This window comes from Centruroides vittatus, unplaced genomic scaffold (genome assembly GCF_030686945.1).
Source record: "Centruroides vittatus isolate TY-2023 unplaced genomic scaffold, ASM3068694v2 scaffold_386, whole genome shotgun sequence".
NCBI classification, from domain to species: domain Eukaryota; kingdom Metazoa; phylum Arthropoda; class Arachnida; order Scorpiones; family Buthidae; genus Centruroides; species Centruroides vittatus.
The window spans coordinates 7,580,668-7,604,332 of record NW_027122706.1 but is presented as its reverse complement, the minus strand read 5'-3'; the positions used below and the strand labels follow the sequence as shown (position 1 = coordinate 7,604,332).

Here is a 23,665-nt window from a genome sequence, read left to right as displayed (position 1 = left end):
TCCAGAGCATTGAGAGTCAAAAGTTTCAATACTTAATGTTTTACTGTCGAAATTATAGACTGCTATGGAAGTAAGTTAAAACAAAAGATCTCGGTTATGTTCTTTGCGGTTTTTTCCACACCACGGTGCTGAAATAACTACCATGAACAAGAAAAGAGTTTCTTGGCAAAGTTTACAATAAAAATGTAACGATAAGAAAAAAGATATAACGAAGAAATTTCCAGATTTTGAACAAATTATACAGAATCTAGGATACCGAAAAGTTATTTTTTATTTTTTCAGATATATTTTTTTTTACATCTGATTTCTTGTTAAAATTATTTAATATGAATTTTTCGTCTGTTCGTAATTTATCATTTTATAACTTGTATAAAAACAATACTAAATTTTTCACTGTATTAACTATTGGAATGCATGAATTTTTTTCAAACAAAAGAAACATATCAATAAATAAACCCCACATTAAATGTAATAAATAAGTTTAACGGTTAAACTTTAGATTTATGGTTTATTTCTGTGCAGATACAATCTGATAAATGAGATATGATGAAGAATAAGTTCTATATAAAATTGAAAGCTATATCATAAATGGAACCGAACTAATCAGACTTATACATCTATTAAGATATTGAAGTAGGAAGTAACTGCTGTTCGAAAATATCCGAAGTGCGTTTATTATGATCAACTTCTGTAAAGCAAAAATGTTTCGGCATAAATCTGGACAGTCAATCAAACATTCACTAAAATATCTTGAGATAACGACCAATAAAGCAAGACAAATCGGTCAACAGAGTAGGATTTCTCATGGACAATGTGTCCCAGGTGGTCAGTTTACCGTAATACCTACACCAATCGTGCAATGGGATAAAATTGTTACTTGGACATTATCTTGGCAACCTTTATCTATCAAACGTCTTTCAAAGAACGTATACGTTACGAAACGGATATTGTGTCGAATATAAATATCAAAATATCTGACAAACCCAGACGTATTATTGATTCTTCTATTATTTAAGCTTGTATAATTTGATAAGAAACACAGCAATATGTATAAAGGAATTTAAAATATAAACATTTCAATTATTAAATATTAACCTTTCCTCTGATGGATAATAAGTTGGAAAGATGTGGGCAATAAAATAATTCAGCAAGTCGATTTATTTAACTGTCAGTATTTTCTTTAACTTTATATATTTAAATTATTAAATAATTTGTTAGATATATTTTCATAATAAGTAATGCAATCATAATTAATATTTGATATTATTAACTTATTTTTTATACACTATTTCTTTTTAAGTTTTATCTAATTTAAAATAAATCGAGTATTAATGCTAATAAATTAATTTATCGTATAAAATTAAATTTTTAATATATTTAAATACAAATTTTTCTAATTTAGTATGTTTGTGTTATATTTCTTTTGTGTTTTGGAGATTGTAATGAAGCCATCCTAAAAGAAAACAGAAAAATCCTTCCATGAGAAAATCTAACTCGATTCTTCTGGAATCTCTTGTGCTTCCTTAATCATATAGCTGTAAAATTCAACATTTTAGGATTATATAATCGAAGAAACTTGAATAAGTTTTCAATTTTAATAATCGTAGAATTGAATATGGCTATCGATTATTGGAATATGTAGAGTTTCAAATATCATGAATTACGGTAGATTCCTGAAGTAAATAATTTTCTTTTGAAATAATTAAAATTAACAAAATCAATTATTATTTTATATATTTATTTATTTTTATTTTTTTAAAAATATATATATATATATAAGCATTATATCAAATATCGGCCTATAATCATCTACATCAGGGGTGTCAAACTCAAACCTAAACTCAAAGTGCCAATTTTTTGTCTCGAGTATGACAGCGGGCCAGATGTTTTTAGCTTTGGTAGCCAAAAATTTTCTAAAAAGTAGCCCAAAAGTAGTCGACTCAACAATATTTTTAATAACCCGAGATTTCACAATAAAATAAAAAAGACACCATTTGTAGTTTTCCAGCAATAACTTTAATCACAGAACAAACATTTTCGGCCAATTTACAGGCCTGAAGCTGGTTGTAAAATGATCTGGAAATAAGAATCGCAAGACTGAAAATACAAGCATAAACTGTAATTTACTAAACTGTTGAAAACACGCATTTTATGTGAAAAATAGTGAGAATTGTGCAATAAATGATCTTGCCAAGACGGACTTTAATTTGAAATTTAAAAGATGAAATAGAGGAAACATAATGTAAAGAAGAAATTAACACAAAAATAAATGAAATAAAATAAATATCTCTAAGTAATATAAATAAATAAAAATAAAAACAACAACAATAATAATAATAATAAACAAAATTGTTGAACTCAAACATGTGATATTTTGTACGTTTAAATATGTTATTTTCTTTAGTATCAAGATGATAAAAAAATAAACAATAGCATTATTGATTTGATGTCGCGGGCCGTATCTTTGACATACCTGATCTACACGGAAATATATGTATTTTATATTGTTTATTAATTGCTTTTTTATTTACATTTAAAACGACGTTGACAAGTATTAATAATATCATGAGGAGTCGTCTAATTTTGGTTTAATTATTTGCAATCGTAATTTCGTTAAACTCACAAAAAAATAATTTTTCAGTATCCAGTCTTAAGAAAAATATTTCTGTACAATCAGTTTTAAAAATTACATTATAAACATTTTTAATCGACTTATTATAAATTTTATTTTTTGCATAATATTTTTATTTTAAGCTATTAATTTTATTGATTTAATTTTTAAATGCAATCTAATTTTATATAGTGTTGTATTGTATATTTAAAAGATCACTAATTCATTTACTTCCTTTAGGAAATTCAAAGGTTCTAAGTGGTCGTACTATTTACAAATCCTTTTGTAAATATAATTAAATCTGCATGCTATTATTTTAGTAATGCCAACTAATTATTAAAAAGTATTCTTAAATGAACGTATGTAAAAGATATTCTTATATTCTTATAAAAATACCATATTGCATATTATTACCTTAACTTTTCTACTTCGTCTATTCTTTTATATTTCTTCTATAAAGTATCCTGGGTTGAATATAGCTAGCTTTAAATGCCTGTCAAATATCGAATAACATAATCTATTGCAAATTTTATTCAAAAATTGTTATACTCACAGAGCACAAGGATGAAAAGATGAATAAAATAATTTTCAAACGCCGAAAGTGAATGCATTCTAGCTTACCTTTAAAGCTTAACATATCCTCAAGAAAGTTTCTCCTTTCTAATATTTTCTTTCATAACATCGCTTATATTTCTTAAATTTAAAGCCATGTTGGACATAAGCAATTTTTTACTGAAAGACAACATATGCCAATTTTTTCGCAAAGAAGATACTTTAGAATATTTCATAGAAATATGAAAACTACACATCGTTTTTCAGAGAATATTTTATCCTTTAAAAAACAATATTATTTGAAAAGCATGATATAGTCTATATCAAAAATGGTATCAAAAATTTTCGAGCATTTTGAACTGTATCGCCTATATACTTATCTGAATTGTAGTTCCACATATCTGAACGAACACTTCACTTTAGTCGCTTTAAGGATCGCTTGAAGAATTTCTTTGAAATATATGTTTGGATTATAGATCGATGACACAGAAATGTCTTTCGTATAGTCACTGCTTGCTTTTTGGCAATTTCGATTTAATTCTGCAAACAGAAACGACTTCCACACATTCTTTCTCAACTCATTCAACTTCGAAAGAATTTAATCTGTAGACCTATAGCTTGAAGATTTTTTTTTCAATTTATTTTGCTTGAAATATGCCTTAGTAAATGTTTAATATAAAATTGAATAAGTTTCATAATAGCATGTTGCATTAGTTAATTCGCAGAAAGAGAATTTAATGATTAATTAAACAATTTTAGCTAAATGAATCTTAGTTGTACGTTTGAAAAATTTCTTATTTAATTTAAGCAAGTACACCGAGTAAGTAAATAAATCAAGTCTTTCAAAATAGATAGAAAACTACAAAAATTTGACTTAAATACGAAATATTTAATATGTGCAGACAACTTTCTTTTAATAATCGCATATATTTTTTATAAAACATTTGATAAGTTTGTGAATATTCTTCTTTCCTTTTATCAACGTTAATTTAGGAATGTATTTTTCAGTCTTTATTGACAAGAAAGGGAATTTAATATTAATTTCTATAAATAAAGCTTTAAAAAATAACATTAAATTATATATACAGTTATGTTATTTAAAGCCACTTATATATAATAATAATATATATTATAAGTTAGAGGTGTGTCCAAAGTAGCACTTTGGGAAAAATCATGTGGCACGTAACGTATCATTCGATTTCAGTTTATCACCTGAGCATCCTTTTTTTCAATCATCTTCTTTACATTTATTCTAATTAAGGTATATTCCTTTCATTTTTTAAATATCGTTATCCAAAGCCTGAAACTTTGCACGCATAAATATTTTTAAAGGTAATTATGCTTACTATATGGCACGCAGACTCAAAAAGGTTATCCATCCCCGTTATATGTGATTGACTGTTATAAATGTAATGTTTTTAAAAATTTCACATATATATATATATTTACTGCATAAGCGTTTTAAAAATTTATACTTCCAAAATATTAGGCTAATTTAGTAAATGTAAAATAAAAATAATAAGTTCCTAACTTATTATTCAATAATAGTAATGGTGTTCCTTACGTGTACAGGATGAATGTACAGTTTTATTAATATTGATTTGTAAATAATGTAAATTTAAAACAGAATATCTAATATTTCTTAAATCAAATATAAATGCTAGAATTTTACGCAGTCATATGTATTATTTTTTAATAAAAACTAAAATTTGCGCCTTTAAACAGAATATATATACTGTATAACGCTTTGTAAAGTTTTAACTTGTTTATTTTTCTATATATCAAGTCATATGTCCTATAAAAATAAATTTGTTGTTGTATTATTTAATTATTGGATTTTCCACTAGACATATAAACAGAAAATGTTTTTCAAATATATAAGAAAAGAAATTTTTCCTTTTGAAATAAAATTACTCTTTAGATTTATAAAATATTTTGTAAAAAGCAAAATAATATGTGACAACATTTTTTGATCATCAACATTATACGTTTCACATCAGAAGTAAATATATATATTTTTTTATAAGTTGTTTGTTTTGTTTTAAATTGTTTTAAATTAAAATATAATTGTTGATAAATATAGATTTAAGGATCGATAAACAGAATAATCTAAACATAATGAATTGTTATTCAATCTTTACTTAAATAATTTAATAAAAGTATTTTTAAAATATTTACTTCGTATTGCCAATTTTTAAATAAACAGTACATGTACTGTTTGTTTATATTATACAACATTCATTATTATTTTCTATTCACTTGAATATTTTATAATTTACGAATTAGATATTAATTACTATTTTTTAAAGAGAAATAATTAATTATACCTGTAAATAGTGTAACGTTCGAAACAATTCTTTAAGAAACAGTTAAGTTAATGGCAGAGAATCCCTATAAAATTTATTTATTTATTTATTTACATTCGCTACTAGCATTAGATCACTACCCCCAACAATACACTTAATAAGCCTCATAAAAACAAAAACAATTAAGAACAATAAATAAAAACACATGTAAATTACTGAAAGCTGAAAAACATTACAAAATGTAACTTCTTTTATTACATATTTATGTTTTGTCTTTATTATTTTTAATTATATATAGTTTATAAAGTATCAAGTTAACTTACAAGATTTAAAATTATGTACTTTTTTCTCTTTTTATTTAGGTATATATATACCTAAATAAAAAGAAAAAATTACATAATTTTAAATCTACATATATATATATATATATATATATATGTGTGTGTGTGTATGTATATGTATGTATGTATTTTTTGTAATCAGACTACGGTTAATATTTATTGATGAAGATATTGCCTAAAAGCATCTTTTGGTAATACGGAAATTACCTTTCGAGAATTAATCTTCTGTGGTATTGTTTGCTCAAATGTGATTAAATTTTAGAATAAATGAATAAATAAATTTTCCTGCAAATACCACGAGTTATTAAAAATAATACAACAAAAAAAGTTATTAAACTTTTCATTAATAAGTTAATAAAAAAAGTATTTTATTCTAATTGGCTTTAAAAAGTACGTAATTATTTTTATATGAATGTCACTAATATGGCAAATGTTTGAATATTCTAAGTATAACTTTAAATAATTATTTTTAATATAAATTAAAAATTTTAAATTTATTTAAGAAAATTAGAAAATCTACACATCTATTCAGGAAAAACACCTTTTATTTATTTCTTATAAAGAATAATTCAGTCATTTGATAAATTATTTAGTTATAATATACATAAATTTTAATAACGCAATGTCAACGCATAATTTAATATAGCAAAAGCTTATTCGCCTTTACTAAATAAGTATAATGTTTTGATCGGGTTACAGTAGAGCTCTTAGGTAATAAATTGCGTGAATAGTGAAAAACATGGCATAGCTACACGAAAAAGCTATATTGTGTATGAATTATTATAAATAACGTCGAGGAAATTGATTTACGGTCAACAAAAAATCAACAAAATACCGTATTTGTTTGCACTTCCTGGACTCTATTACTTTTTCCTGAAGGGCTAACTACTGGAGACTAACAAAAGCGGTCGATCGGTTTAGAGGTCACGTCTTTAATGGATAATCAACCGAAAAGAAACAATACCAAGCCCGAGGAAAGGCTACTGTACCGTTTGACTGTATTCACGGTTTGTTACACAATCTTGTATTTGTACTTTTGGTTTCGTCTATCTTTCATTAGATCTTATCTCTAAAAGTACTGTTCTCGAAGAGAGAATTCAATAAAAAGCTTAAAGTTGTAAGCATGCTATTTTGATTGTTCATAAAAGATCTTGTTAATAAATTTTTATGCTCGTAAAAGAATGCAGCCTATTGAACATAGGTGTTTTATGTGTCAGATGGTTGGGTCATTAGAACAGGTGTTCTTTCTTTCAATGATATTTTCTTTGTTGTTGCTAAGTTTCTACCTGAAATGCAGTTCGTGTTGTGAAAGAAAACTGTTTAGACGTGAATAGAAAGCTCGTTATTCTCCGCGTCTTTGTTCAAAACTTTGAATAAACCAAAAATAATCAAAGTAGTTTGGTTTTGAATGGTGAAAGACATTTCGAAATTTTTTCCACCAAGGAAATTAGCAACAATAAAATAAAATTATCAATAGTAAATTTTTTAAGAAGCCTACTTATTTTAATTAATTTAATTTTTTAAGCGCGTAACGATTCGCACGTACTTTTTATTAACGTTATATGTGGTTTGTTATTTATTTAACTGAATTAATATCCAAACTAAATATATGAAATCACTCTAATAAACGGCATTTTTAAAATAAAAGTTGTTATAATATTTACAATATTTCAGCCAATAAACACTTTTATTTAATAAAATTTTTATGCAGAAAACATCAAACTAATCAGTTTTATACAGATTTTCTACCTTAATACCTCGGGGGATGGCGCAACCACACAAATAAGAACACCTTGAGGATCAAAGGAGACACCAGCTGTGTTTACAACAGCCGTCTTTGCTTTCCAAAACATAATTATAAATTCACTGTAGGACGAAATCAGTTTGACGTGAAAAGACATTCAACTTTAATCACTGTATTCTGAGCTGTGGAAATTATTTGCATAACTGTCACCAACATCGACATAGTTTTATTCACTGCCTGAGATTAATAAGCGAAAACAACTGTAATTTCGCTTTCAAGTCTCTACTCCATTACTTTTTACCGAGTAAAAGTGATTTAGATTATAAGAAAGAAATTAATAAACGCAAAACTAAACTCAGTTAAAATTAAAAAATTTATCTGAAAACATGAAACTAATTTTTATATTCGAAAATTAAATTTATATTTTGTAAAACTTAAAATATCATTAATTATTTCTGAAATTCTTTTCTTATTGTAAACAACTAATTTTATATTTTGTGTTATGTTCTTATTATTAGGAATTTTAACATTATATTATGGTAAACTTATAATATCGGTTTAAAGAAATTTAAAATATCAAAGGATATCGAAAAATTAATTAAAGAAATATTAAAATGTAAATCATCATATGTTAAATGTTATATAAATTATATAAGGATCACAATGTTTCTAGCTAAAGAAATTAACACGATTAAATTAGATGCAATCTGTTCTTATTCGTTGGGGGAAAAAAATGCAATGAGCTCGAAGAAGTCAGCAAAAACAGCCGGAAGCAGAACCTATATAAGGTACAGAGAAAGACGAAAGTATTAAAAAAAATAACGAACAACGTCTAAATTTCTGCTTGACTGCTTCATATAGGAAGTGTGCAATCAACTAATTAGATACGCCTTCGTAAACGTGAATACGTCACTTCCGGTTTGGTTGGTCTTGCACCTCTCACGATTCAGCGACGCTTTTCATGGACGCTGAAACGAGCGAAGGAAAGTAGCTTTATACACCTCACTCACTTCCCGAAATCTCCCTCGCAACCGTTTCTATTCCAGGCTTTTCTTTTCTAATATCTTATTTTGCAGACAGCCAACAGGCAATTTCACTTAGCAAGAGGCAGAAGTAGCGCTTTTTTTTTCCTAGCGTCGTTTATCCTTAGCATTTTCTAAGTAGAATTATCTTACTAAGCTTTATATCAGAACATAAATGAATCTGCAAATTACTTGCAATCACAATGCAATAGCCAGTATTATTATTTTAAAAAACGAAACAATTTAACTTACTGTATTTACGTTTTGATCTTGTTTTAACTAGATTATTTCTTGATTTATATTATCAGATTTTATAAATATATATTTATTACTTTGAGATAGTTTAAAAAGGATAAGTTACTATAGGCTATATAAATAACATACGGCAAGCATTTTGTATAATAATTTCAGTTCTATAGGCTACATGGGCGTCTGGAGAGGAGGGCAAAAGAGGCCGTGCCTCTCCCTTTTAAGATTATAATTTGTGGAAGTTTTACCACAAATTATATTCTTAAAAGTGGTTGAGATATGTAACCTTACATCCTCGATCATGGAACGTTTTGTTTGTCTTTCTGTATTAATGCAATCCTGTATTCCATAATCTACTTGTGAAAAAGTCCAAAAAATTAAATAATTAAATATAAATTTATTAATGTAATTATTTCTCTGTAAGCTTTGCCCTCCTGGAAAACTTCCTGCAGACACCCATGGTTCCACACAATAACTGCAATTGCTATACCCCATAAAAAAGATTAATTGATAAAACTGGAGTTTATAAATTTGATTATTTTTATTGAAAAAAACATTAATTTATTCGGACACTAGAAATTTTTAATGATGGAATGCTATAATATCTATTAAAAATATTCCCTATACCCACGGAAATACATTTACATATGATAATCTGTATTTTAATTGTAGATTATAGCCTACACATATGTTACTAGATAATTTAAGACATTTTTCATGTAATTTCTTAATTTTAAAATACTTTTTAAAAAACACAATCATTTAGAATATGATAAAAAAATAAATCACGTATAACGGTAACAATGTTATGATTTTTGATTTTTAATTTTGTTACTAAAATCATCTATTTCGAGTAAAATAATGCCAGTTTCGAATTGAGTTACAAATAAAAAGAAAATGTAACTCATTATTTTCGATATCCACCATTTAAATTATTTATTGTTTGCTTAGAAAGTCGATTCACTAGTTAATAAATACATTCACTGTATCGTTAATCTTTATTTGCTTGTATTCGTAATGGTGACTTACTATTTTTGTTAGCGTTACAGACTCATGTTTTCTTTGTATCTGACAATAAGATTCTTTTTGCGAACTAACAACAAAAATGAATGCGTTCATAACTTGTGAGAATAAATTTCCAAGCAGACACAAATTGATCTGCATCGAACAAAAATTTGTATGACATTTTTCGATCTGTAAATTCGAAATGATATGATTTTCAATAATTTTCAATAAATTTGTTTCTGTTTTTGCATTTAAAAAAAATGATGAAAAATAACTTTTTTAGTACAAACAAAACAATTTCGATAAAAAATTTAAAAACTAAATTGTAATGTCGTAACCGTTACATGTAACTTATTTTGTCATGTTTTAAATTTAAATTTAGTGCTTTTGAAGGGTAAATTATGCTTAAAAGTTTTATAAACCAAGAATTCTCTGAGGAGAGATGATTCTTTTCTTAGAGGTAGGAGTGGTTATATACAGATATATAAAATCACCAATAATGTAAATATTTACTGTTATTTGGAATTAGAAACTGTTACTTTTATATTAATTACTAAATTGCTCATTTTAAAAATATTTTATTATTAAAAATATAAGATCTATTTCAAATAATGCAAATGTTCTATTATTGTAATGGAGTAGGTTATATTAACTAGAACTATTAACTGAAACCCAAATCTATATATGTCCATTCTTGAACTTCTACGACCGTTGAATTGGCTATTGATTCGACTAATAATAGGAATTCCCTAATGTCCATTCGTAATGACCATTCAAACTAAGTGAAGCTCAACCCATAGCAGCTTGTTAACGTTCTCAAGCGAATGTTTGACGCACTCCCCGAAGACTAATCCCGATAAACGGAAGGGAAATAATTAGTTAACGTTCACAGTTTCAGCAATAGTTATGTTATATATACGACAAAATATAATTCGCTTTATCTCGGCCATCATCGCTTAATGGCCTCGTATGGTACAGCATTAATTTGCTTTCATCAGGACGTTCATCAAAGTTTGTCTTTGCGTGAGAGATGGGATTTGCTTCACTTTGATTAGATTTAGGTTCGATTTCATGTTAATTAGTACATATCTAAGTATCGTCATTATTCTCGTGGTTGCCGGATGTTAAAGTACACAATAGATAGCCACAGCAATATTTTAAATAACAAAAGCCGTAGATACTGTTTAAAAAATATATTACTTGAAAAAGTGAATAATTTCATGTTTGTAATATTTTTTATTTAATATGCAAGAAAAATAAATTGATTCTTAAATATTTATTCTTGTATAAAATTAGTAAAATAATTTAAAACGATTTTTATGTAAATAATTATTATTAAAATTATTTAAACTTTTATTTATCAACTTGCATTTTAAAAAGGTTTCCCTATAAAAATAGTTTATATTAAATTTATTTATAAAGTATTCTGTTATACTATTAATTTTTTATTGTATGAAATTTGATTTTTCTCGTTAAATGATTGAAATTGTATTTACATCTTTGAACAGTTGCAAGTAGAATTACTCTTTCATACCACTATCTTTATATATTTTTCAACAAATAATATAGGCCTTAGGCTATATATTAATAAAATTATTTGTTAGCGCTAAATAATTCGAAAGGATGGAATATTAAATGAAATATTTATATAAAATTCTAAACGAAATGTAAAATCAATCAATTAATTACTCAATCAGTCGATTAAAATTTTAATGCGTGAATTTACTCGAATATTTCATTAAAAATAAATACAGTAATTTGATGTAGTTAATGATTGTTGTTGGTAATATCACGGTACCATTAAAATAATAGAAAATTATTTATATTTAAAACATTATATTTTACATGAATGATATTAATTAGGAAAATGCTGCCGGCAATGTGTGAAATTGTTATTAGAATTATAAATTCATTGCGTTTTAATCATTAATATTTTCACTTATAAAGTAGCGTAATTAACATTTTTATTACTGAATAAAAAAGTAAATTAATATATTTCGGATCACATTTTGTTTTTTTTTGTTTTTTTATTTAAGCTCTTTTCAATTGTTTGATGAAATGACTGCAAGTAATATAACCCAGCATGAACTGATATAATTTCATCTTCGTGTAGGCCTATATAAATGACTACGACTTTTAAATAAATATTTGATTTATATTCTTCTCTTTTATCAGCTTGTTTCTTATATATTACAATGAAAACTTGATGTACGGATTTTTAATTTTTTTTTATATAAGTTAATAAATGCTTTAATCATATTAATTATTTTTATTGGAATTAGTAAAAATCTAGCATTCTGTATAAAATATAGTGAAAACTTCATATAAAAGTTTCAATCTTCACTTCTTACGAAATTTTTTATTCTTGACAAATCATTCACTATTAATAAAGTAGCATAATTTTAATATTTTTAAAGTAATATGAGCAAAAATTAATATTACAGTACTTTAGTTTTTTTCAAATAATCAACTCTTAGTTTTAGTTTTTAATTAAAGACGTATGTAATTACTATTATTATTACTTTTTGTATTAGATATAATTTGCGTAAAGCAAGTTGATTTTGTGTACTTATTCCTTAGCAATTGAGAAAATTTTTCTTATATAATACAAATATGAAAAAACTTTTTGCGAAAGTTTCTATTAAAAAAAAAGTAAAGAAAACAAACTAGCAATTTCCCGACTCTTAAACTAAATTGTGACAGAGATGGCGATTTTTGCGGCAGAAGAAACGAAAAAACGGCGTGTGTAGACTTTTTCCCATTTTTATGATCCCCAAGAGTGTGATTAAGACATGAAGAAAGAGGAAGAATGGTAATTGGATTCTTCCGTAACGTAGAAATCTGTGTAAACTCCTACCATAGGTCTCCATTTTATTTGTTGTTGTAAAGTTGTAGAAATTAGTCAAATATTTTTAAGCGAATTTCGACACAAGTATCTCGAATTCTTCTTAAAACATAAATTTTTTTAGTGTCTTAACATTATTTATAGCGTTTTTCTTTCTATAAAACTTTTATAAAGGATCCTTGAAATGAGCTATAGTTCTTAGTAAATGACATATTTTTAACAAATATAAAATTATTAATTTATATAAAGAATAATAATCTATAAATAATATCCTCACAAAGTATTGAAAAACTTTATAGTATAATTTATAATAGTTAAGTTTTTATAACTACGATAAATCATATTGATTTCTCTTATATCTTAGATTTTTGTTTTAACGCTATGAAATTCAACTTTAATAACCATACTGAATAGTTTCGAGTACAGAAAGACTTTTGACTCTTAGAAGAGGGTTTCTACTTTATATATATATATATATATTTTTTTTTTATATTCTCCTTCGCATTTATTTAAGTTAAGAATGCACCGGAGATAAAATTTTTGCATTAAACCACACTAACGGAGGAGAATTTTCACCATCTTAAGTATTAATGTGGTGCATGATATATGAGTGACACTGGACTTGACACAACCTAACATCTTCCCTATTTATGTTATGAACTTAATATTTTTTATTACTTTCTGTGAATAGAAGTAACAGAAAGAGAAATATATAAAAACTTTTTTATTTTGAATATGTTTAAGAAAAGTAATGGCATTAAAAGTTTTGTAAAATAAACATGCAATCTTTACTTTATTCAAATGTTTAATTACTAATTACTTAAATATCGATGATAATATTTTAAGAGTAGTTTTAAAAATCAATTATATTCGATTGAATTTTTTGTTTTTGTAATATTAATTAAGTATTTTAAAAATAGATTTTAATAAAACATATTTTTAATGACTAAATTCTTCTTTCAGATGGCTGTTGTAGCTTTGGTCACAGTTCTCTACTTCTCATTATTTCTTGTAGTGCGGGCTATTAATGCAGGTAGGTTGATTAAAATCAATTCATCACCACTCGAAGATAGTAAGAGAAATAAATTACATGATAAGATGTTATAATTACGCGATTAACAAGTAGAAGTTTGTATTCATTCTAGATAAGGACCTTTAAGTTTTAACTGCTGCTAAATAATTTCAATAATTTGCATAAAAACTAAACATGTAACTGTGACAAAAAGATATATTTTTATAACTTAAAAATCAAATTTTCTATGAAAATTTTGGTATTATTCATTTAAAAATTATTAACTTTAAATAATGATTCATTAAAAATATTTTTTCTATGCGATTCACAATTTAGAATATTCAGAAAAATAAAAAAGATAAAAGCAAAGAAGGCAGAAAAGAAAGAGAGATTTTTTTAGCATTTTTTAATTTTCCAAATTCGACAGTTTTAGTTCAATATAAATTGTTGTCTAAGTAATAAGTCTACTCGTATTTCTTGTTATCTATGGTTTTTAGTGATATATATTATGGACCATTCAGTTTAACTACCAAATTCGGCCATAGTTTCTATTGCTTATCATAAATTACTTGACTTTTTTATACGAAAAGTCTGAGTAATAGGATGAAACTTTCTAGGAAACTGTAATATTTGGCTTCTTACGTTGATGTGGAAAGAGTTTTTTTCTCCTTAGACGTATCGCGTAACAGTTGAAGATATCGAAATATTTACTTTTCAAGTTTTACGGGACAATAATATACAAATAACGATTTTTTTAAGTAACATAATAACAATTACTATAAAATTTTATATTTTTATAACTGTAAATAAATAAATAAATTCTTTATTTACTTTTAAAGATAATTAAATTTGCATTTAATAATAAAATTCTATTTTATTTCTGTTTTCGTTCTGACAAAAGCTTATACAATTTTATATTTTAATAATAAATAAATATAAGAAAGTGGTAAACAATAGAAAGTAATTAATTTTAAACATTTATTTAAAAAGTGTGATTTTAGCAAAACTTTTATTCAATTATTATATTTATGATTTTATAAAATAAGGAATTGCCTGTATTCAGATATTTTTTAAAACTATATAAAACTTAATATTCTCTCGTAATTTTAATTTAGGTGTGCTTATTAAGGCAGGGAGAACAGATTAATTTTTAAATTTCGAATATTTAAAAATTGTTTGTTGAGATTAGCAAAATAATTCTTTAATTTTAACCAAGAATATTTTTCTTATTTTTATCTTTATTTAAATTTTAATTTATAAATGACGTTGAATAGTCAAAATTTTGTTTCGTAAATTATTTTTTAACATCTTATAGTAACACAGCACAATGTATTAAGCTTGATAGAAACATACTGTACATGTAAGAGAAATCTAAATTCTGTTTAAAATTATTTATAGTTAAGTAAATAAAATAAATTAAAAGAGAAAAGTAATTTTTTATTATTTAAAACTTTTTATTTGTTATTTCTGATACGTTTACAATGCATAAAACCAAAATTTTGTATAAATGTATTCAAAATTATAAAATTTACCTTAATGCTAAGAATTATTTCGAAAATTAATTATCTGCGGAAGCGTAACTCTTATTTAATGCCTTGTTCGTAGATTAAAAGTTTGAATATTTATTATGTTTTTATTATTACAGATTTGGAATAAAAGTTTAAAGATAGACAGACACAGCAGAAAAAATAAAATTTAAAGCAACCAGTTTTTTAAAGATTTTATTAACATAAAATATTAACATCATAAATAATATAAGTTTATTTTGAATTATTTATTTACATTTTTCAAACCTTCTATTCAAATACACTCGTAAAACAAAGAATATATTTTTTTTCAATGAATAAAAAAATAAAAATCCACACATTCATTTTTAGAAATTTTTTCTTATTATTTTTATATTAATAACACAATAGACTTTTTTGTTTTTTCACTCAATTCGCAAAATTCTACAAAAGTCTAAGAAAACATTTTTAAAAAAGTCCCTGAAAATAAATTCTTGTTTATTCGACAGAACTTCAAATCGTCTTACGTTGAAGTTTATTTCAAATATTTCTAAAAAAAAATTGTGATAAAATATATTTAATTTATAGTATGAAAGTATTTTCGGATGACCTGAAAACTGAATTTGGTATTCGCATAGTAATGAATAAAATGCATGTAGTTTACATCACGTCACCGAAACAATAATTAAGCTCTGACATACTAAACAGTACCAACATGAAATGTCAAATAGGCCGAAATTGTTAACAATCACCCCTAGACAAATGTTCAAGCACCGATAACAATCATATCTCATTAAATTGCTTCTGACACATTCTGATAGAGGAAGCCAGCGAACATGATACAAAGGTTTGTTTACGCAAAGATTTCCATCAAGTTAACTCATAGGCACCGTCGAGTGGCCGTACGCCAGGGTTTAATGGTTATTCTAAATCACCAACAGCTGCATGCGGTTATGAAAGACAAATGATATTCGTCTAACAACCGTACAATGTAACTAAATTCGCTTTAATTCAAAAGACAAAAGTTGGAGATTTTCATAGAGTTTGAAAGGCAAGTCTTTCAATTTCGGTTTTATATCGAAAATTACACTTCTAGCTGAATACCATCTTCGTCAGCTGTTCAGTAAGTGAATTCTAATAGTTGATATTATAAACTTTTACAAACTCGAAATAAATGAATTCATTATTTTTTTATTTATAGATATTTTGATGCTGTACTAATTCAAAACATATATAGATGTATATTACAAGAAATGACTTAATGTAATAATTTTTTAAAGAAATTGTAATTATCATCTTAAAAAAGTTAAAAATTTATATTATTTTTGCATACAATAAAATCTGCCATAATTGGTCTTTCTTAATTTAGGCGTTTCTCGAATGTAAATATTTAATTTCGCATTTGCTTAGTATTATAAGTTTTGAATAGTCTCCCTGACGTCGAAAAAATCTTCTCATACAATAAAGTTCATGCAATATAATTTCTGAATCTGATTTTGCTTGAATTTGCCATAAAGTTGGCACTTTAGTGTCAACTTTATGGCAAATTCAAATTGAATTGTTAGATATTTCACTTACTGGATGTTCTTCATATATTTTAAACATGAAATTGTGTATCCGGACCTTTTTTAATGTACAGTACTTTTGAAGATAAGGAAATATAATATTAAGAAATTTTTTATTATATATTTAGTGAGCAAAATATCGCTTTATTAAAGTTTTATTAATTGTATAAATCTGCAGTATTCACTTTAAAACACAGTTTTATCTTAAGTAGTTTAGTAACAAAATTAACTTCAAAAAATAGGTTATTATTGTTACATTAATTGATATTGTTACATAGTTTATAAGAATGTGTTTTCTTATTACAGACTATAATTTTGTTTTTTAAATCTTATAACAACAGTTAAACGTGGTAGAGATGTTCAGTTTTCTCAAATTAACTTAAATATGAAGTGTATTTTTTATATAATAGTTTATCCTAAAGATCAATCAAATATCAAAGAGATGAGATTCGTCCGAGTGGCTAACGATTTCATTTTCTTTCTTAATAATTTAAAAAAAATTATAGTCAGATCTCTTATTTTTTTCAGAAACTCGGCTTGCGTTAAGAGAGGAATAACAGATATTTGCTTCGAGCATAATGAAAGTACAGGCGTTAAACTAATTAGTAAATATTTTTTAAAAAATGTCAAGTATTAGAAAGAAAAATAGTTTCTAATCTTAATGATATGTAATAGCTATTTCTTCTTCTTTCTCCTCCGCCCAAGGACTGGTTGAATCCCTCATGGATTTCTTTTCCATTGGTTTCTGCTTTGTGCATTTGTCCACATTCGGTGGAATCCAGATAAGGTTGTTCTGGTTGTTCAAGGATTTGATCTCTAGAATAAGTTTTAGCTATTGTATTTATATTCTATTTATTATAAATGTGTGTAATATGTATTTTATTAATACAATTTAGAAATTTGTTTAATTTTTGGTATTTTTTATGTCGATTATATTTTAATTTTATCGTCAAGTTATTTAATATAAATTAGAATACGAGCAACAACGGCGTTACTGTCGAGTCTTATTCAGCTTGGCGATAGTTCTATTAAACTCAGTACGAATGAAAGAAGCAGTTTAAGGCTGTGAGGTGTCCTAGACAAGCGTAGACTTGCAAGGCGTGATTTTATATTTTTAGGCTAAATTCATGTAAAGTTTATATTACTTACGACTTGATATTTATAAGGTCTTTAGAATCTTAACTAGAAATGAATTCGGACTATAATTAACTAGAACGAAGAGTGAGTATAGACAAGCATATATTTGAATTAATTACAATACCTAAAAGTTCGAGATCCCGAACAAAAGTTTAGATTCTATGCTTGAATTCTCCATTAGAATTGATTCGATATGTATCATAAACCAAACTAGAAATTTAATTATTTTAATTATAAAGAATCTTTAAATAAAGGAGAAGAGTATTAAGTAACAAAATATATTTCAATTTATGTAATATAAAACTTGTGGCTTACAGCCAAACATGCTGCCACTAAACCATGATTTCTTAAGCATTAGTAGTTAGACAGCCTTGGCCTAAACTTTAATAGCCATCCGTCATAAAACTGATACATTATAAAGTATCTTAACAGCATATTCAAGTACTTTATTTATTTCGTATATTCTACCGAAAAAAATTTTTAAAAAATTCTAATCGTTGAATTGATTTGAAATTCCTAAAAAACGATGATAAGTCTGACAATTTAAATGTATATATTCTTCAACAAAAATTAAGGCACATATTTCTCTGAACTTAAACATGTTTATTACATTAAACTACAACGACTCTTACTTTATTTTTTAAAAAATACTTTGCTCTTATGAATCTTTTCACTGTTTCTTAAATAATAAAAATCCTTCTTGTGATTGACTGAATTTTTTTTTTAAATACATATTTCATAGAATTTTATAACAGTTATATTATATATTTATGAAATTTAATTTCAAATTTCAATCCTTTTCGGATAAAGCAAAAATATTTATATAAAGCTGGCTACATTTTTAATAAAAAAAAACCTAATCATTATTATATTTAAAAATTGCATGTCAGCATTATCATTAATATAAGTTATTATTATGTATAAATTTCTTTAGCGATAAATTATCTTAAATTATCGACATGATTTATATATACTAAGAAAGCAGAAGAATTTGATATATAAGACCGCATTTGGTGAATAGATTTTTCATTTTTTGATACTAATTGTCATAATCAAATGATTCATTTTATAAGTTACATAAAATTGAAGACTTTAATATGATACAATGGCAAAGATTCGTACGATACAAATCTTTTCGTGTCATTTAGCAACTATATCCGGAGGTATCTTTTAAATTACATTCCATGTTATCTTCATTTTTCCTGTTAGTGTCAATTTTTTTTTCATTATTTCTTTTCTTGAAGACAGTTTCTATTTCTTATGAAAAATTTATTAATGTGTTTTTTATTATTGAAGAATGAAAAAGTTTGTTTTAGATAAGGTCTCTTTCGCTTAGATTCCAAGTTAATAATTCGTAAGTTTTGTCATAGTAGCTAATATAAGATTGTTTCAATGAGTTCGCTGTAAATGTATCGTATAATTACATTAATACATTGATTTTGACTCGTCACATTGCAGCTTCGTCTGTAACTTAAAATTAATGAAGTGAAATAAAGCACTAACTTAAAATTCATATATATTTATTATACTTCGATTACTCTAAAGATAACGTTTCTAATAAATGGAAAATATTTTTCTTGCTTTGTATTTGATTAGTTTTCTAAAATTAATTTAAAAATATTTAAAATCTGAAATTGGGTCTCTATTATAATAAAATTAATAATTTCATCGGTCTCGAAGGTACCTTAATCTCTGTAAACTTTAGCATATTTTATCAGCATCCAATGAAATCTACATAAGAAGAAAACTCAAGAGACCAAAATAAATTTTTGTTTCATAGAAGAAATTTCACATTAAATTCTTTTGGAGGACACGTCGCATAAAATAGGATTTCGTTTCATACACTCTCTCGCTATATAAAGCTGTATAAGGATTTAACTTTTCAATTGTTTGACATTTTTTTTTCATACAGAAAGAATTTATTTTAAATTCCTTACAACGATAGAAATGGATTTAAGTGACAGAAACAGTAATTTCACAAAATGTTTTTTCACTAATCTACTTTAAAATTTTTCAAATTAAGAATAATAAATCGTATTTCAATTAAATAGCATATTTCAATATTCTATTGATTTTAAAAAATAATTAAAAACAAATTTAAATTCGATAAATTTTTGAGAAATAACACAGAATTATTGAAAAGAAAAAAGTTTATCAGAAAGTTGCTTTTTATTGGTTTTAAGAACTGATTAAATAAATCAGTGAGAAATACAGGCAAAATAAAAGGTAGTGGATGCCAATATGTCAAGTAGAGTCACCTAATGGCTATATAAGTTAGAAGTAAAACAGTTGTCTATTGGTTTTTGAGATAATTCCAATACAAGCAGGATACACGAAAACCAGAAAAGTCATCTTGAACCAGGACTGCCATGAAGAAATGAACGTTATCCAGCTATAACTGCCAAACATCTTAGGAATATAACTGCACGCAAGCTTACTTTTGAGTTGTCTGCCGATTCAAGAAAACCTACATTAGAGAAAACTGCTGCCATTTAGCTTGCACGATAGGCAAACCAAATGGCAATAGTTAGGCATGTATTTTAAAATTCCTTTTATTATCTCTTGTTTAAAATGGTAATTCCTTATTTTTACTTTAAGAAATTAACAAAGTGTTAAGGTTATATCAATGAATGTTCTATTGTATAAATATAGTAATTTTGACTTTCTCAAATATTAAATTAACTTAATTTAATTTTGTATTTAAATTAAATCGCTAATGTAGCGAGTAACTAAGTTACTTTATTTAATTTAGAAATGATTTATATATACGAATGAAACTTAAATTATAAACTTCTAAAGTGAATAATTTTCTGAATTTAACATTAAATGACTTAAAACAATTTTATAGTCGAGAATTTATTTTTGTTTTAATTCTAATTAATTAATTTCGTCTTGTTTGAAATTAATTGTTGGAAAAAATCAATGGTTCTCATTTATAAGAGTTCAAACTAATAAAATTCGAAGAAAGAAATAAAGCATAAAGGAAATCGATGCTACAATAAATTTTATTGAGGATTATTCAAGTTTATGGACATAATAATCATGAAGATTGAGTATACAAATGATTTCTCCACTTCTCCATTATAATAGCGATTAAGTTGTTTTCAACTTCAAAATCTTTATTGCTTATCGTGAATGGCGGTATTTTTATTACTTAGACTTCGTATAAATTCAAATATATTTGCACTACATTTTTATATTATAGATATGCAGTAAAAGCACGAGAAGGATAACATTTATAGTCTCGGATGTTAACTTCTGATAAGTAAATGCTAGAAAAAGTCGTGTGTCTATAAGTCATATCAACTGCATATTAGATTTTTGAGAACTTATGTAATTGTTTATAATTAAAAAGCGAATTTTAATCAAATATATTTCTACTGATAATGTTATTAATAGGCATTCTTTTGTTAAAACCGACATTAAAATACTCTTAAGTACCGTATAAAGTTCAGTTGCTATTCGTGTTAAGAATGTGATGCATATTTTAATATTCATGAGACATAGCCATCATGAATACTAATATTCTTTACAGCTTAATAGTTTTGAAACAATCAAACATTTACATACGATGGATAAACGCAATCGTAATCTCTTCAAAAGTGTAGAAATGTTTAAGTTAACTTTGTTCAGAAAATAAAATAATTATGCTTTGATATATATATAGAAATAAATTATTTTCATTATTTAAAATAATTAAATTCTCTTGCATCAAGAAATCTGGATTACAATAGATTCCGCTTAAATGAATCGTTTAATTGCTGCAATCAGTTATCAGTAGATACTTTGCTATTAAATGTTCGAGAATAAATTACACTTCGAATAATTTTTTTTTGTAAATTTAACGCTTCAAAAAAGTCACACTAGATTGATTTGATTTATGTGGAGTTTTCTCATTTTAATACACTATAAAGATCAAAACCTGTTCTTTTTTTTCAGGTTGCAATTGTGTGGTGTTTGATGATACGTATGGTAAAGAATATGGTGTTTTTACGTCACCCAACTGGCCCGTCCCTTACGAAGACAATATTGATTGTCTTCTGTACACTTTCATAGGACACGAGGAAGATATTGTTGAAATTACTTTCGACGAATTTGATGTCCAAAAGAAGGAGTTAGAGTCAGTAAAATATTTTCATTTATCTAAATATAATGATAATATTTACTATAATTCAAGAAAATACAATAAATTAAATCAATTTATTACTACAGTCTATAAAAATATCAAAGCTATTAAGCATTATATTCTTCTTGTAGGGATGGAATACGAATCGAAATAAGCTTTTATTAATCTTATTGATTAAGTTTTAAAAAAATATATTGATGGATTTTTTCAATAATTGAATGATTCAATAATTCATTCAAATTATTCACTCAAATTAGTATAATTTAGTTTTTCGCCTAAATTCTAGCTATTGCTTAAAGTTTAACACTAAAATGTTGTTATATATACCCTCAAATTAATGTAAAATCCTTGAAAAATTTCATTATTAATAATATCATACTTAATAAGTTATACGGTATTTAAATGCAGTTAACGATATCATTTTAATTTATAAAATTACTAAATAGTCCGAGTGTTTATTTAAATAGGCCTACAGTAAATACAGTATGTTCAAAGACACAATCTAAAATAACCCGTTTAATAAATCATTTACTTAATAATCAACTGCCCAAATGCTTAATGTTTATCAACGCGAAACCAAAATCATCCTCTTGAGAGCAGAGATAATTTTGATGCAAAATTTCGATTGCAAAATAAGATATTTTTATAACTTTTGACAATTTTTTCCTCATTTAAAATAATTGAATCATTTGAATGATTCTAAAATAGTTCCAGTATTTGAAAAGATTTTGATAATGGAATAATCGATAATTTTTCATTCGAATTCCCCAACACTATTGAAAAAATAATATATTGCTTTCTCAAGAAAACGTTAAAACATTAGATTAATACATTTTGATTCGTTCATTTTAGATTTGTCCCATCAAAAAGCTCGATTCTACCTGTTTATCTCTCACTTTTACTAAATTATAATTTAGTTAACGACGACCAAAGTGTTTGAGAGGGATCGGGGGATCCAAGCTTACCTCTCTGGGAATCCAGGATCGAATCCCCAGAATTTTTTGGGAGTGGGCTGTTCAAATATGTCGAACACCGTTCGTCACTACTTGGCCCATTGCGGGTATGGCCGTGATGGGTATGGGTATGGTTAGTGTCCAGAGGGCAGAAAGATTTATTTTCCAGTATAGAAAGTTAAATATTATATTATATATTCATAAATTCCATATTATATTATATTACTGTATTATTAAAGTAAATTTTTATCGTAGAAATTAAATGAACAATAAAAAAACTCTCTGTAAGTTAGTTAAAGTAATTCTAAATAACCTAATATATTTATTCTTCTCGTTTTTCGTTTAATTAACAGGAATAAATAAAAACTAAATTAATTCGAATAATAAAAGAAAATTGATTAAAACTATCTTTAGAGTTGATCGTATTCAACAAAATAGCAATACTTCCGGCATTCCTTTGATTAATGTCACAAAAAGTTTAATAAATATTTATTTTAAAAGGTAATTCGGGATGGAAACAAGATAAATGTTGATTTTTATCCTCTTAATTAGCTAAGAAGCATAGATTTTAATCAACGATGAAAACAAATGAACAGAAACATTTTCAAGACTTTATGAGGAAGATAAACTAAATATTTAATTAATGATTAAATGCCTGGAATTGTTTTTCCATAAGCAATAAAATTTTTCTT

The 23,665-nt window shown here is 25.4% G+C and overlaps 1 protein-coding gene across 2 annotated transcripts in view; it reads left to right on the top strand.

The window, feature by feature from the left end:
* The window catches only part of LOC136988746 (suppressor of lurcher protein 1-like), a 210,179-nt gene that overhangs the window by 142,465 nt on the left and 44,049 nt on the right, over positions 1 to 23,665 (top strand). For both annotated transcript variants that reach the window (XM_067286709.1, XM_067286708.1), the window contains 2 exons: positions 13,639 to 13,708; positions 21,834 to 22,014. In XM_067286709.1, the coding sequence (XP_067142810.1) occupies positions 13,639 to 13,708; positions 21,834 to 22,014 (251 nt within the window). The remainder of the gene's footprint in view (positions 1 to 13,638; positions 13,709 to 21,833; positions 22,015 to 23,665) is intronic.